Here is a 12,999-nt window from a genome sequence, read left to right on the forward strand (position 1 = left end):
CTCAATCGCTCAATTCGTTATTGTAATTTCCTTCTTTCTTAATTTTGTGTGAATTTTTTTTACAAATTTTTTTTCAATAAATCATCAATTATAATTATATAATACAAAATGATGAATGAGATATAATGTGATTCTATACTATGATGATGATAAATCAAATCAATGTTTATTGATTGTTTGTTCAATTCAACTTTCCATTTCGGTAATTGTCGATTGTAGTTTTGATTCAAGCTGTTCAATTGTCGTTGTCAGTTTACTGTTGTTGTTTTCGATTTCGTTTTCCGATGATGGTTTCAATGTTTCATCATCACGTTGTTGTTCGGGTGATTTTTGTTGTTCATCGATGGTAGTTGTAGCTGCTGCTGGTATTGGATCATTCGTTTTTGAATCCATTTTTCGATCTTGTGTGCTCTACAAGAATTTTTGAAAAATAAATTTTGAACACAACAAAATAAAAACAAAACACTAACCTGAGATTCGGATGAACTGAACAATTCTTTCATTTTATTAAGGAAATGATCAGCTTTTTCTCGTACACGTGTATCAGTTTTATATTTACGACATTTTTTCAATGTTGAAATCAATTCTTTAAGATTGTCACCGAAATTTGAAACATTTTTCGATGTTATCTTCATTTTTACATCATCAATACTGTCCATTGTTTCCAAACATTTATCGATATTTGCATTCGTTTTCGATAGACTAAGCTTAATATTCGAATCGATCGTTGCTAACCATTCATTGATCCTTTGATTTGAATCTTCTTGTTGTTGTTGGTGGTTACGATTTTTTGCCTGCTGTAATCGTTCCAAACGTTTACGTTCCATTTTTTCACGTTTTCTTCGTTCCTTTTCACGTTCTTTTTCTTCCAATTTTTGTGCCAATTTTTCATCCTGTAATTTTTGTTTCAATTTCATTACATCTTCAATCGTTTCGGTTTTTGTTGTTGTTGTTGATTTTTTCGATATTTCATCATCATCATTGTTGTAATCATTATTGCTGTTGTTGTTTTCGACAAGATTTTCTTTTGATTTTTTTGAATCTTTCGAATCACTATCATCATCATCATCTTGAATGATACGACGTCGTCTTTTTTTGGTTGTCGGTGATTTTGAATCTTCTATATCGGACGATGAAGAAAGTGAAGATGCTGCTGCTGAAGATGATGATGAAATTTTTAATCGTTTATTTTTCTTTTTCTTGTGATCTTTTGATGACTCTGAAATATCATTGCTATTGTCATTGTTGTCAGCATCATCATCATTGATATCAGAAATTTCTACTTCACTATCAGATTGTTTAATTATTTTACGTTTTTTAACAATCTTTTTTTTGTTCGAATTCTTTACATTGTTTTTATCATCATCATCATCATTATTGGAATCATTATCATCACTGTGGACATTTTTCTTCTGTCGATTAGATGTTGATCGATTTTTGGTACCATTCTTTTTCGATTTTGAAGATCTATGATTATCGTCTTGTTCATCATGATCAGAAACACTTTTATTATCATCGAAACTTGCCGAATCTTCGTCATCGTCATCAGATTTTTTAAATGAAACATCACTTTCATCATCATCATCATCATTATAATTATTATTATGGCCAGATAATTCACGTTCATCACGTAAACGTAACATTTCTTCCGAATCCATTGTTAAATTTGGATGTTTTTCAATTTCTTCAAGTCCTTCATTAAAATTTTTCATCTTACGTGGAATGCCTAATTGATGTTTATATTGATGATATGGATAGATATCTTTTGACGATAATACAGCACTGATTTTTGATTTTAAAAAATTATTAATTCTCATTATGAATTGAATGGATCAAAATGAAACTTACAGCTCATAGGTACCGAAAAAGAATACAGGATAACGTCCAGGATGTGGTCTAAAACCGATAGGAAAATCTTTTTCAATCTTTGAAAGAAATGAAAATGATTATTTATATTTGATTTTAAAAAATTAATATTTCAAAAATTAAAAATTACCCGAGCCGGCCAAGGTGGATAGCCTTTAATTTTGGCAAATACAAGATCGCCAACAGAATAATTACGTACGGGTTTTGGTGGCATTCTATATATTTTTCGTGCTAGATGTTTTGGGTATTTTTTTTCGGTTCCGATAGATCTTTAGGCTGCCAATACAAAACTTACTCAAAAAAATTGATTGTAAGGACCGAACGAATCAGCAGCAGCAATAACAACAACAACGAACCAAAGAAAGTAGAGGTATAGTGTTGATGTTATGAAATTTAATTTTAGTAGAATTTGGTTTTTTTTTTGTTTGGAACCCAAAAACCACCATCAAATAAACGGTTATTTTTTGGGTTCTATATACGAAAATATGATTGCGGATACAAATTTGAGAATTTCAAGCTTTTTTTGTAAAATTGAGCTTGCGAATTATATTTTGAAAGACCAGAATTTTTTTCGTTCAAATTATTAGCGGATCAGATATTGATAATTGATCGATCGATAAACAATTCTTCAAATGATAATTTAAACACAATCTATTTCGATTCATTATAAAAACAGGCCAGCGAATTTCATCGTTGTCGCAGTCGTCGTCTAATTCTACCTCATCGATCTTTGTTTTTGTTGAATGTTTTTTCAACCACAAGATGGTTGGATCGAAATGGATGAAGAATTGAATTTTTAATAAATTTTTTTCTTTGCTTCAATAAGATTATTTCTTTTCTTCTGGATGAAATTTTTTCCATTTTAATCCTGAAAACTTTAATTAAATAAAATTATTTTCAATGTTATTATGTTGAAAAAACATACACATGCCATTTGAATGTCCAAAAACTATAAAAAAAATAAATAAATTGAAAATCTAGTTCAAAATTTTCCAAACATTTTCGTTCCTGATACCGGAAATCATTGTCACAATCGATTAGCCATGATCAATTTGATCACTAAGAAAAACCTTGAAAATCTAATTCATTTCGAAATTTGGAAGGTTGAATTTTTTTCTCTTTATCTCACACATTATTCTTAATTGTTTTCCGATGCATCAAATATTTCAACAAAAAAAAAATGTTTCATCGTCATGGCCAAAAAACAATATAATTAAAATCTGAAATTTACTTTTGAATTTCGAAATAATTAAAATAACATTATCGAATAATTGGAATATTAAAAAAAAACATTCGAATCTATTTTGATATCAGTACGTGGTGAAATGGTAGAAATAGACATCTAAAGTTTCAGAAAATTGTCAAATTAAAATGAATAAAATTAAAAATTTCGCACTTGTTGCAGCAATTCATTTGTTTTTTATTAGTATTTTGAATTTATAATTTTGGATTTCAAAAAAAAAAACATCAATGCCATCAATTGATTGTTTTTTTCTCGGGGTTTTTTTCTTTTTTCAAAAGCAAATAGAAAAAAAAATTCCCAAAAAAATCTACCACTAGCCACAATTTTTTCTCTCCCTGTTCATATGCACCGTGTTAGAATAACTAACAGCATATAACAATGCTATAGGACCAACAAACAAACAAAAAGCATCAAAAAAAAATTTTCTCCCACAATTCATTCATTCATTCATTCATTTCATTTGTTTAAATGCTTACCACCACTTATATCACCAATCCATAAACGAATGAAAAGAAGAAGAAGAAGGAAAAAAAACTCAAATCAAATACAAAACATTCATTCATTCAATCAATTTTTATTTTGCATCCACAAAGAAAAAAAGTTTTTGTTTTGAAAATTCCCTAACCAATCCAATAATAATAACAACAACAACGAAGACGTGAAAAAATTCAAAACATTCGATTTGTTATGCAATCGCGATTAATCGATTTTGTTTTTATAAATTATCGATATTTTATTGATGATTATTGAGGATGTTTTTAATTTAAATTGATTTGTAACTAACCAACAAATCATCATCATCATTATCAACAAAAATCAATTTCAATTTCCGTTCATGTTTGCTATTTTAAATAAAGTTTTTGAAATCGAATTTTTACCTTGAAACAATTTCACCATTTGCATAAATCTTCATGCTTAGCAATCCTTTTCATTAGTTTTGTTTTATCGCCTGCCAAGTGTCATCATCATTAAGTTTGACAGTGATTTTTTCATTTACTCCCTTCAACCATATCATCCGTTGTTGTTGTTGTTGGCAACGAAATATCATCAACGTCAACATTGAAGAAATAAACACCCCAATGTCATTATAACATCATCTCATCAACTAATCATTGATTTGATTTGTCATCTTTATTCTTTGATTCATTTTTTTTTTGATTTTATCCACAAAACATCAACACATCATGGCTTCCTTTGTTGATTTTTTTAGTAAATCGAAAAAAGTAGGCAATTATAAAAATGTAGGAATCATTTTTTTATGAAAAGAAATGAGAATTTTTAATGTTTAAAAATAAATAATCTTACCTTGTGTGTGTGTGTGTTATCTTTTTCCAAAATTTTACTTATTAATTTATCTAATTTTTTTCCCATTATTTTTTGTAACAAATCGGATCAATCAATCAATCAAAAAACTAATCGATTTTATTTCTTTTTTTGTTTTTTCCCCACCAATAAATGTCGAAATTTTTATCTTCAATCGACCACCACAACAGACATTTAGACCGAAGAAAAAATTCGAACCCGGAACATTAAGATATTCATTACATAAACAAGCAATTGCTAGTCTTAATTCGGGTATTAATCTTCGTGAGGTTGTTAAACTACCACAAGGTAAGTTTTGTTCAATTTATTTATCCATTTTTTAAAAATCGATTATGATGCGCAATAATGTTTTACCGGAGAGAGAGAGAACGGGATTTTTTTTTAATTGAAAAAATTTTTATCAATCAAAACCAAATAAGATAATCTAATACAAACACAGGCAAAGATTCGTCTTTTGATCAGATGATGATCGATTAGTTGCATATTCATTTGAGAAAAAAAATCCTTCTTATTTCCTTTCTTAATCGATATGTTCAATTTAGAGAAAGTCATTTTTTTTCTTGCTGGTTATTGTTTTGTTTTGCTGTTGTTGTCTGGTTGAGGAATTTTAATTTTCCAGAAAATAAAAATCTAAATTTAGTCAATAAAAAAAATATCCCTTTTCGAAAAAGAAATATACTTAAAATTCAATTAGGTTCTATTTTTTTGCCAGTCGTCTACAACCAGCAAACAAACAAACATTTTGATTTGACCTCATTGATCTTCAAACGAATAAACCCGTTGGTACCAAACAATATCATCATCTATTTAGGATTGGTACTTTGTTGTTGAAGGAAAATAAAAATAATGAAACAATTTCCATTTCTGTCTTAATTCACACACAAACATGATCCATTTTTCCAAATTTTATTCACACAGTGGCTAGCCACACGATTTTGTTTTTATTCAATGAAACATGATAATCATTAATAAGGTCACTTTTTTTTCTGGCCATTTCAAATAAATAAACACATTTTTGGAAATGATAATATTCAAAAAATGAATTTTTTTCTTTTCTTCGTGTCCATGTTCTTATTATCAATGTTGATGATGATGATTTTGTGTATTTGATAGCTTTTTATGGTCAAAAACAAAGAAAAAATGTATTCAGTTGTTGTTTTGACTTCCAAGATGATCAATAATGATGTATGACTTTTGGATCATCATAGAATTTGAATGAATGAATGATGGATGGATGGATGGATGGATGTATGGATTGATTTATTGAATTGAAGGATGTCACGAAAATCATCATCATCACAAGGTGTAGGTGTGAGGCCAGCTCGATCATTCATGTAAATTTCTCAATATTGCACCCAAATTTGTGTGTGTGTATGTGATGTGTAATGTTGCTATTTTAAATTTTGTTTTTGATTTTTGATCGATTGATTGGATTTTTTATTATTTTTACTTATTGAATAAAAACCAATTATTCATTTTTTCGAAATGATTGATTATTTTTCTCTTAATTAATCATCAATGATCGATGAATTTAATTGCTATTTTTTTGTTTGCTTCTTTAAATGAAAAAAACAATGGTAATCAAATAACACAGGTAGTTTTTTTGGATTCACCAATGTATTTCGAATCTATCTGATAGTGATAATATGTTTTTTGATATGCAAAATCTGTGCCACACAATTTGAAAATGGCCCACAAAAAAAAAAATATTCATCATCATCATTATTATTATTTGGTCATGGATTTGTTTATTGTTTTGCTTGATACAGTTTTGTTTGGATCAGGTTCGTCATCGAGAGAAAGAGATTATGCAATTTCGTTTTTGATGAACACAAAAAAACTTCTTTTTGAACATAATAATCATCAACGTTGAATGAAAATGAATGAATATCATGATATTTTTTCCATTTCATTTCACCACGAAATGAATTGTTGAAGAAAAAAAATGTTGTTTCATTGTTCCAAAATGAAAAATACTATCTTGGAACCTTTTTTTTTGTTGTTGTTAATGTGTTATGACACATGTGTGCAACACACGCAGAAGCAGTTGATAAATTGTCAATTGATCCATTTGGATATCAGTGTTGTTTTTGTTATTGTTGTTTCATCATCTGAATAAATTTCTGCCATTGACATCAAGTTCATCATCATCATTTTCAACTTGAAATCTTTATGAAATGAATGAAATTCAATTTGTTTAAAGCGAACAAAATGGCCACAAAAATTGTTGATGATGAATTGTGATATGTTATTGTAGAGAAGGAAAACATTCACACAGATGTTTATCACACAATGTAGCCAGTCAAATTGAATTTCCGGATTAGATTTTTGCTTGCTTTTCCAACATGTGATATTTCTTTTTATCAATCAAATTTCCCCTCTTCGTTTGGAATCAAATTTCAATTTCCTTTTTTTTCTTGTTGCTGTGTTTTGTATTCATTGTTGACTTTTGATTTTTATCGCAATGAAAAATGTCAGGATGTTAATTTACGAACTAAAACTAAACTAATGTTTTTTTTCTATTGATTAAAATTATAGGCGAAGATCTATGCGATTGGATAGCCGTACATGTTGTTGATTTTTTTAATCGTATCAACCTTATTTATGGTATTGTAACCGATTATTGTACGGATGAATCATGTCCACGTATGTCCGGTGGTCATAAATATGAATATCTTTGGGCTGATGGTGTTAATTATAAAAAACCTGTACCATTACCGGCAAATAAATATATTTCATTATTAATGGATTGGATTGAAACACAAATCAATAATGAATCATTATTTCCAACCAAAAGTGATGTACCATTTCCGAAAACATTTTTGCCAACATGTAAAAAAATTCTTGCCCGTTTATTTCGTGTATTCGTACATGTTTATATACATCATTTTGATCGTCTAATGGCGGTTGGTGCTGAAGCTCATTGTAATACATGTTATAAACATTTTTATTATTTTGTCAAAGAATTTGATCTTGTCAATGCTAAAGAATTTGAACCATTGGTAAGTTGTTATTATTTTTTCATACTTTCAAAATTAATAAATACATTAATCTCGAATCATATTTAGGCTGACATGACAAGAAGATTATGCGATACAAGTCGTGGATTACAGATTAATTTGACTAGCTGTGGTGGTAGTAGTAATAATGGTGATTACGGATCGTCACATCATAATCATCATCATCATCAACAACATCATCATAATAATAATAATGATAAACATCATCATCATAGTAACAGTAGTAGTAATATTCATAATAATAATAATGATAAAAATGCTGGATGACGCCCACGCACATTCGAACACTTATTTTATTCGCCCATTTTGTAATTTTTCCATCAAGAAAAATAACGCATTCGTCCATACCATTCTCCCGATGATGACTATGTAATGGTCATATGTTAATGATAATGTTGGTTTTTTTCCTTCCAATCTATTTTTTTAACATTAATAGTTGTAATTTGTATAAAATATTTTTTTCCAACTAAATACGAATAATGATAATCATACATTGTACGCACATTTACACACGAACAGAAATTATTACTCCATTGATTTTATTGATTTTTTTTATCGATTTTTAATTAAATTATTTTTTTGGATTGTCATTATGGAAAATTTGTAAAAAAAATTTTATTTATCGTTGATGAACAAAGAGCAGCAGTATCGAGTTTATTTAAAATTTTCAATTTATCTTGTTTTAAATCAACCTTCTAAAAGATCATTGGCAGGATTATCACCATCAATATAATGAATTCCTTCGATTATATTTGCTTGAATCAATTCATTTCGAATGAATTGTATCAAATGATCCAGGCCATCAATCAATACGACAACTGCAATCACACCGATCGGTATAAGTAATTGATTAAATCGATTAAGCTAGTTTTATTTTTGGAGCAAATAATAATCATTAATCAACAAAAAAAATGTCATGCACATTCGATAAACATACCTTTTCCAATCGATGCTGTAATACTGGAAATGTTTCCATTTGACCAAGTGCTCGCAGCATAAATTGATGAATTGGAATATCGAATAAATCATAAATGGATCGACAAATCCACCAAGGTGCACTCAATGGATACAATGGATCATATGATGATGCTAATGAATAATTATGTACGGCCATAATTTTAAATCTATAAATTAAAAAATAATTCTTTTTTCTCAAAAAAAAAAATTTTGATTTTGTCACAATCGATTATCGATTGATTTTTAACCAAATCTTTCGAACATTGTTGTTGATTGATTGATTGCATAAATGTAAACACAAAGAAATAACAAACAACGAAAGAAATTATTTATTTATTCAAAAATTTTTCATTAAATTTTTCTTTTTTTCTGTTTTATTTTAAAATTTTCTTTGTTTCACATGTTCAATAATTAATAGTAGCATTGGTGTGGGTGTGTGGATAATGAATTTTTGTTTTCGTGTAAAAAAAACCTGGAATTTCACTCTTGCTTTATTAGTTTGGTGGTTCAAAGATTTTGGTTTTTGTAAGGTGAATGATGCTAATATCTTCTTTATTAGTTGAGGGAAAAATATTCAAACAAATTTAGAATTATCAAATCAGGAGGTTTAATTGCTTTTTTTCAAAAAAAAATTGATTGAATATGATGTGGAATTGTCAAAAATCAAAGGAAATATAGATAATCAATTACAAATTAGCATGGGATGTTTGTTTGTGTTTTGTTTTAAATCGATGATGATGATGATGATAATAAAAATGACCAAAATATTTTTTTTTAAATTCAAACAATAATGATATTAAATGTCTTAGAAATTTCATTTTGATTTTAAGATTTCGAAATTGATCAATCAAATGATGATGACACATTGATTACATTATGGCACAATTTTGATTATTTTCCACATTATTCTGAAAAATACAAAAAAAAATAAAACAAAATTAATTTTCAAATGGGAAAAAAATATTGAAAAGGAATACCTCATTGTTAAGATAACCCGTTCGTTGAAATGAAGATGTAATTCGTTTTTCAGTTTTACGTGATGCAACTTCCTATAAATGAATAAATCGATAAATTCTTTGAAAAATTCTTTAATTCGAAAAAAAATCAAACATACCTCATTATTATTGTTAAACAATGTTGTTGACATTGTATCGGCAGTAAACCATGTTTGTGATTTCATTACAATATCTGTTGGTGGATTATGTATCTGTGTACCGGCATCTGAACTCCATATTGTTATTGTTGATTGTGGTTTAATAACAACTGAACGATGAAATTTATAACGTGTTTCAAGATCATCTGCTCGTCGTAATAGATACCAACCACTTAGTGATATTTCTTTATCGCTTTTATTGAAAAGTCGAACATATTTTCCTTCAACATCATGATCAGAAATTTCTACTTCACCTTTAGCTGTTGCATTTACAACCCAATCAATAATAGATTCTTGCTCTTGTAATGCAATTCGTTTACGTTTAGTACCACGCGGGATAAATGAACGAGATGATGATGAACTAATCGCTTGTGATGATGAACCAAAAATTCCACCACCACCACTACCTGCACTACTTAATGATATATTCAATCGTGTTTCTTCCCCTTCCAATAATTTTCGATACACTTCTAATTCGGCATCCAATTTGATTTTATCATCCAACAAATCATTATAATCATCGGTAATTCGTTGTAATTCACGTCGAATCTCATCAATTTCTTTTTCTTTTTCATTCATTTTAATCCTATTCCAATCACGCTCTTGTGACAATAATTTGTTCATATCTTCCAAACGTTTTTTCATTGATGAATTTTCGCTTTTCAATGTTTCCAATTCACTATCGAACATTGTGTATGATGAATTCAATTGTTTAATCTTATTGGCAGCAGAATTTAATTCGGAATTCTTTTTCGCCATCTCTTCCTGTAACATTGCGATACGTGACTCATATCGTTCTTCAAGATCTTGACGATTAAGGCGAATCATATCGTCCATATTTGCACGTAATTCATCCAATTCATATTTCAATCGTTCTTCATATTGTGCTTTCAATTCTTCAGTGTGTACTTCTTTCGATTCGTATGTTTTTCGTCGAACCTCTTCCATTTCATTTTGGAATAGTTGTCGTTGAAAGGCTAATTCTTCATTCAAACTTTGATTACGATTCTCTAAATCAACACGTAATATTGTTTCCTCTTCCAATTGTTTCTGTATACTTTTCAATCGTCCTTCAAGATTTTTATTCTCTTCGGTCAATGAGCGCAATTCATTTTCCAAACGTTTACGTTCAGATAATGCTTGTGCAATTTTACTTTTCAAATCTTCAATCTGTATTTCCAATGCTTGATTACGTTTTTCTAACCCATTAGCTTCGTTCATTTTTTTCGCAAGTCTGACCCAAGCAATTAAACATTGATTAATTTAACTTTTTTTAATTGAATTAAAAAAACTACTTACTTTGCTTCGGCAACTTTCAATTCCTCACGTAAACGACTCAATTCCAATTCTAGTTGCGCTTTTTCTTTGGCAATCGAATCCAATGTTTGTCGTGTATCATGTAATTCTCCTTCATACATTGTTTTAATCGTATGAATTTCACGACTTTCCATCGATTTCTGTATCTGTATTCGAAGTTTTGAATTTTCTGTTTCCAATGAACGAACACGTTCAATATAGGCAGCAAGACGATCATTTAGATTTTGTAATTCAGTTTTTTCCTGTATCCGTGATAATCGTCCAGGTGATACCGGACGTGTTGGTGTTTGTGATCGTCGTAATGGTGTACCGGCACGTGTTGAACTAGCTGTAGTTGTTGATGATTGACCAGTACCAGATATTTCAATTGAGGTAGTCGGCATTGTTGTTGATTGTTGTTGTGATGATGATACTGTTGATGTGTTGGTAGAAGTTTTTTTCGATTTAGTAGCCATGTTTGAATGTTATGTTTATTGTCGTTGTTTTTTTGGTGAAAAAAAGCTGATTAAAATCGATTGATGAAACTAGTCGTATTCCAAATTTCGTAATTTGAAATCAATTTAAAAAAAATACTGAAGAAGTAATGCTCTTTTCAATTAAATTCAATTGATTGGTCTCGTGCGATCGTTTATTATCAATATTATTATTATCACTGAAAAGTGCCAACAAAAGCGAAACACTGAAAGGCAAACACAAGGCAGCTAGAAAAAATGGTGATAAGGTCAAGCCCTATTATGAACAAAATTAAGAAAAAAAGGTCGATCAAGAGATGAAAGTTTAAACATACCACACCAAAGAAAAAAGCGGGCAATTTAGCAACACCAATGCTATTCTTTTGGTTTTCAACTTTCACATCAATATACACACTCACACCACGCTAGCTTTTACAATATATTTGCGCTTGCTGTATGGTGTGGCTGTTGTGGTGGTGGTGGTCGAAGTTTTGAATCCACAGTTTGGCAAACATCAATGCAAAAAAATGATGTTAAATAACAATGGTTTGAAGAAAAAAAAACCAGCGTGGTTTTGATCAAAGATGATGATAATTATTGTTTGCAATAAGAAAGTAGTAGTGGTAGCCGGTATATGGATGTTTTTTTTTGGATGAATAACGATAATAAAGATGATGGCGGGAACCTTGGGTGGATTCTTTTTTTATGATTTTTCTTTATTTATGACACAAAAATGAATGAATGATATGATCAAAAAAAAAGATGTAAGAAATTTGCGAAATGTGATAAGAGTAAGAACAACAATGATCACGATTATTATTGAAATACAAATATAAAAATAACAATGTTATAAAACCAAAATTGAAAAAAAAATTGACGTCAAGAATTGTGTGACAAACAACAGACACACACAACACTATAATTCAATTCTTTTTTAAATAAATAAATTATCCACTTAGTTTGAAACAGATCGATTGAATTGAATTGAAAAAAAAACCTGATTTCTATTAACAGACAATCTATAATAGATAACCTTGTCTGATTGAATCTATCAATCAATTAATTTCTGATTGAATTCTATATATTGTAACAACAGATGCAATCCAAATACAATCACACATACACAGGTAAATTGTTTTGTAAATGGTCGTCAAGAATAACTATTTTTGTTTTTGTTTTTCGATCTTTTGATTCATTCATTTATCACGAATTATTCATTGGTTTTCACTTTCAAAAACACACACAGACACACACACAAACACTCAAGTTGTTGCAACCATAACCAATTATAATCGAATACTTTTGATATATCATTTGCCGGGAGATATTCATAAACATAATGATGATCCATAGAATCCTCCTCCTCACATTAATCAATACCACTACCTAATTATATATATGGATGTGGGTGGATATTTAGAAGAAGAAGAATTCAACGGCAAAAGCAATAGCAACAATCACTAAAGTCTGTTGCATTCATGTACATTGATTTTTGAAAATGATATCACACCTTTTCTGATTTTTTTTTTTGTTAATTCTTATTTTGGATAAATGATGTCACTACAATCTATATATTAGTAATAATTTATCGTTACCTTTCCTGTAAATTTAAATTTTTAAAAAAATGTTCATTTCCCATTTTGTAATTTGTAATAATTTTTACGTTTC

At 29.0% G+C, this 12,999-nt stretch overlaps 4 protein-coding genes across 6 annotated transcripts; 1 reads left to right on the forward strand and 3 right to left on the reverse strand.

Moving 5' to 3' along the window:
- Positions 1-9: 9 nt before the first annotated feature.
- On the reverse strand, positions 10-2,741 carry LOC113793642 (uncharacterized). The gene is made up of 4 exons (XM_027343698.2): positions 1,997-2,741; positions 1,849-1,925; positions 471-1,782; positions 10-411 (listed from the first exon to the last, which is right to left on the reverse strand). The coding sequence occupies exons 1-4, from the start codon at positions 2,078-2,080 to the stop codon at positions 187-189; spliced, it is 1,698 nt and encodes a 565-aa protein (XP_027199499.2). The 5' UTR covers positions 2,081-2,741; the 3' UTR covers positions 10-186.
- An 828-nt stretch (positions 2,742-3,569) lies between these two features.
- Positions 3,570-8,042, forward strand: Mob3 (MOB kinase activator 3). Of its 2 annotated transcripts, none has more exons than XM_027343695.2 (4): positions 3,570-4,350; positions 4,603-4,720; positions 6,971-7,434; positions 7,501-8,042. In XM_027343695.2, exons 1-4 carry the CDS (start codon positions 4,294-4,296, stop codon positions 7,717-7,719), a joined length of 858 nt encoding a protein of 285 aa, XP_027199496.1. In that variant the 5' UTR covers positions 3,570-4,293; the 3' UTR covers positions 7,720-8,042. The 2 variants fall into 2 exon arrangements, with proteins under 2 accessions (XP_027199496.1, XP_027199497.1); XM_027343696.2 differs by having other exon boundaries at positions 3,570-4,332.
- A 10-nt stretch (positions 8,043-8,052) lies between these two features.
- On the reverse strand, positions 8,053-8,634 carry LOC113793641 (uncharacterized). The gene is made up of 2 exons (XM_027343697.2): positions 8,390-8,634; positions 8,053-8,316 (listed from the first exon to the last, which is right to left on the reverse strand). The coding sequence occupies exons 1-2, from the start codon at positions 8,564-8,566 to the stop codon at positions 8,140-8,142; spliced, it is 354 nt and encodes a 117-aa protein (XP_027199498.1). The 5' UTR covers positions 8,567-8,634; the 3' UTR covers positions 8,053-8,139.
- An 81-nt stretch (positions 8,635-8,715) lies between these two features.
- On the reverse strand, positions 8,716-12,160 carry Lam (Lamin). Of its 2 annotated transcripts, none has more exons than XM_075824996.1 (5): positions 11,667-12,160; positions 10,862-11,580; positions 9,524-10,796; positions 9,387-9,458; positions 8,716-9,317 (listed from the first exon to the last, which is right to left on the reverse strand). In XM_075824996.1, the coding sequence occupies exons 2-5, from the start codon at positions 11,332-11,334 to the stop codon at positions 9,279-9,281; spliced, it is 1,857 nt and encodes a 618-aa protein (XP_075681111.1). In that variant the 5' UTR covers positions 11,335-11,580; positions 11,667-12,160; the 3' UTR covers positions 8,716-9,278. The 2 variants fall into 2 exon arrangements, with proteins under 2 accessions (XP_075681111.1, XP_075681110.1); XM_075824995.1 differs by having other exon boundaries at positions 10,862-11,608.
- Between the last annotated feature and the right edge of the window lie 839 nt (positions 12,161-12,999).

This window comes from Dermatophagoides pteronyssinus, unplaced genomic scaffold (assembly GCF_027571235.1).
Source record: "Dermatophagoides pteronyssinus isolate colony J.1.1.1.1 unplaced genomic scaffold, Derpt_VIB-CSIC_2022.12 sq0003, whole genome shotgun sequence".
NCBI classification, from domain to species: domain Eukaryota; kingdom Metazoa; phylum Arthropoda; class Arachnida; order Sarcoptiformes; family Pyroglyphidae; genus Dermatophagoides; species Dermatophagoides pteronyssinus.

Excerpts from the sequence above, each read along its gene's own strand:
- Mob3 (XM_027343695.2), top strand. The coding sequence starts at position 4,294 with ATGGCTTCCTTTGTTGATTTTTTTAGTAAATCGAAAAAAGTAGGCAAT. Across the intron at positions 4,351-4,602 it reads AAGTAGGCAATTATAAAAAT|ACATTTAGACCGAAGAAAAA; the intron begins GTAGGAATCATT and ends CCACCACAACAG. Across the intron at positions 4,721-6,970 it reads GGTTGTTAAACTACCACAAG|GCGAAGATCTATGCGATTGG; the intron begins GTAAGTTTTGTT and ends TTAAAATTATAG.
- Lam (XM_075824996.1), bottom strand. The coding sequence starts at position 11,334 with ATGGCTACTAAATCGAAAAAAACTTCTACCAACACATCAACAGTATCA. Across the intron at positions 10,797-10,861 it reads TTGAAAGTTGCCGAAGCAAA|ACTTGCGAAAAAAATGAACG; the intron begins GTAAGTAGTTTT and ends TGCTTGGGTCAG. Across the intron at positions 9,318-9,386 it reads CGGGTTATCTTAACAATGAG|AATAATGTGGAAAATAATCA; the intron begins GTATTCCTTTTC and ends TGTATTTTTCAG.
- LOC113793641 (XM_027343697.2), bottom strand. The coding sequence starts at position 8,566 with ATGGCCGTACATAATTATTCATTAGCATCATCATATGATCCATTGTAT. Across the intron at positions 8,317-8,389 it reads TACAGCATCGATTGGAAAAG|CTTAATCGATTTAATCAATT; the intron begins GTATGTTTATCG and ends AAATAAAACTAG.
- LOC113793642 (XM_027343698.2), bottom strand. The coding sequence starts at position 2,080 with ATGCCACCAAAACCCGTACGTAATTATTCTGTTGGCGATCTTGTATTT. Across the intron at positions 1,783-1,848 it reads TTTTTCGGTACCTATGAGCT|TGCTGTATTATCGTCAAAAG; the intron begins GTAAGTTTCATT and ends ATCAAAAATCAG. Across the intron at positions 412-470 it reads TCAGTTCATCCGAATCTCAG|AGCACACAAGATCGAAAAAT; the intron begins GTTAGTGTTTTG and ends AAATTCTTGTAG.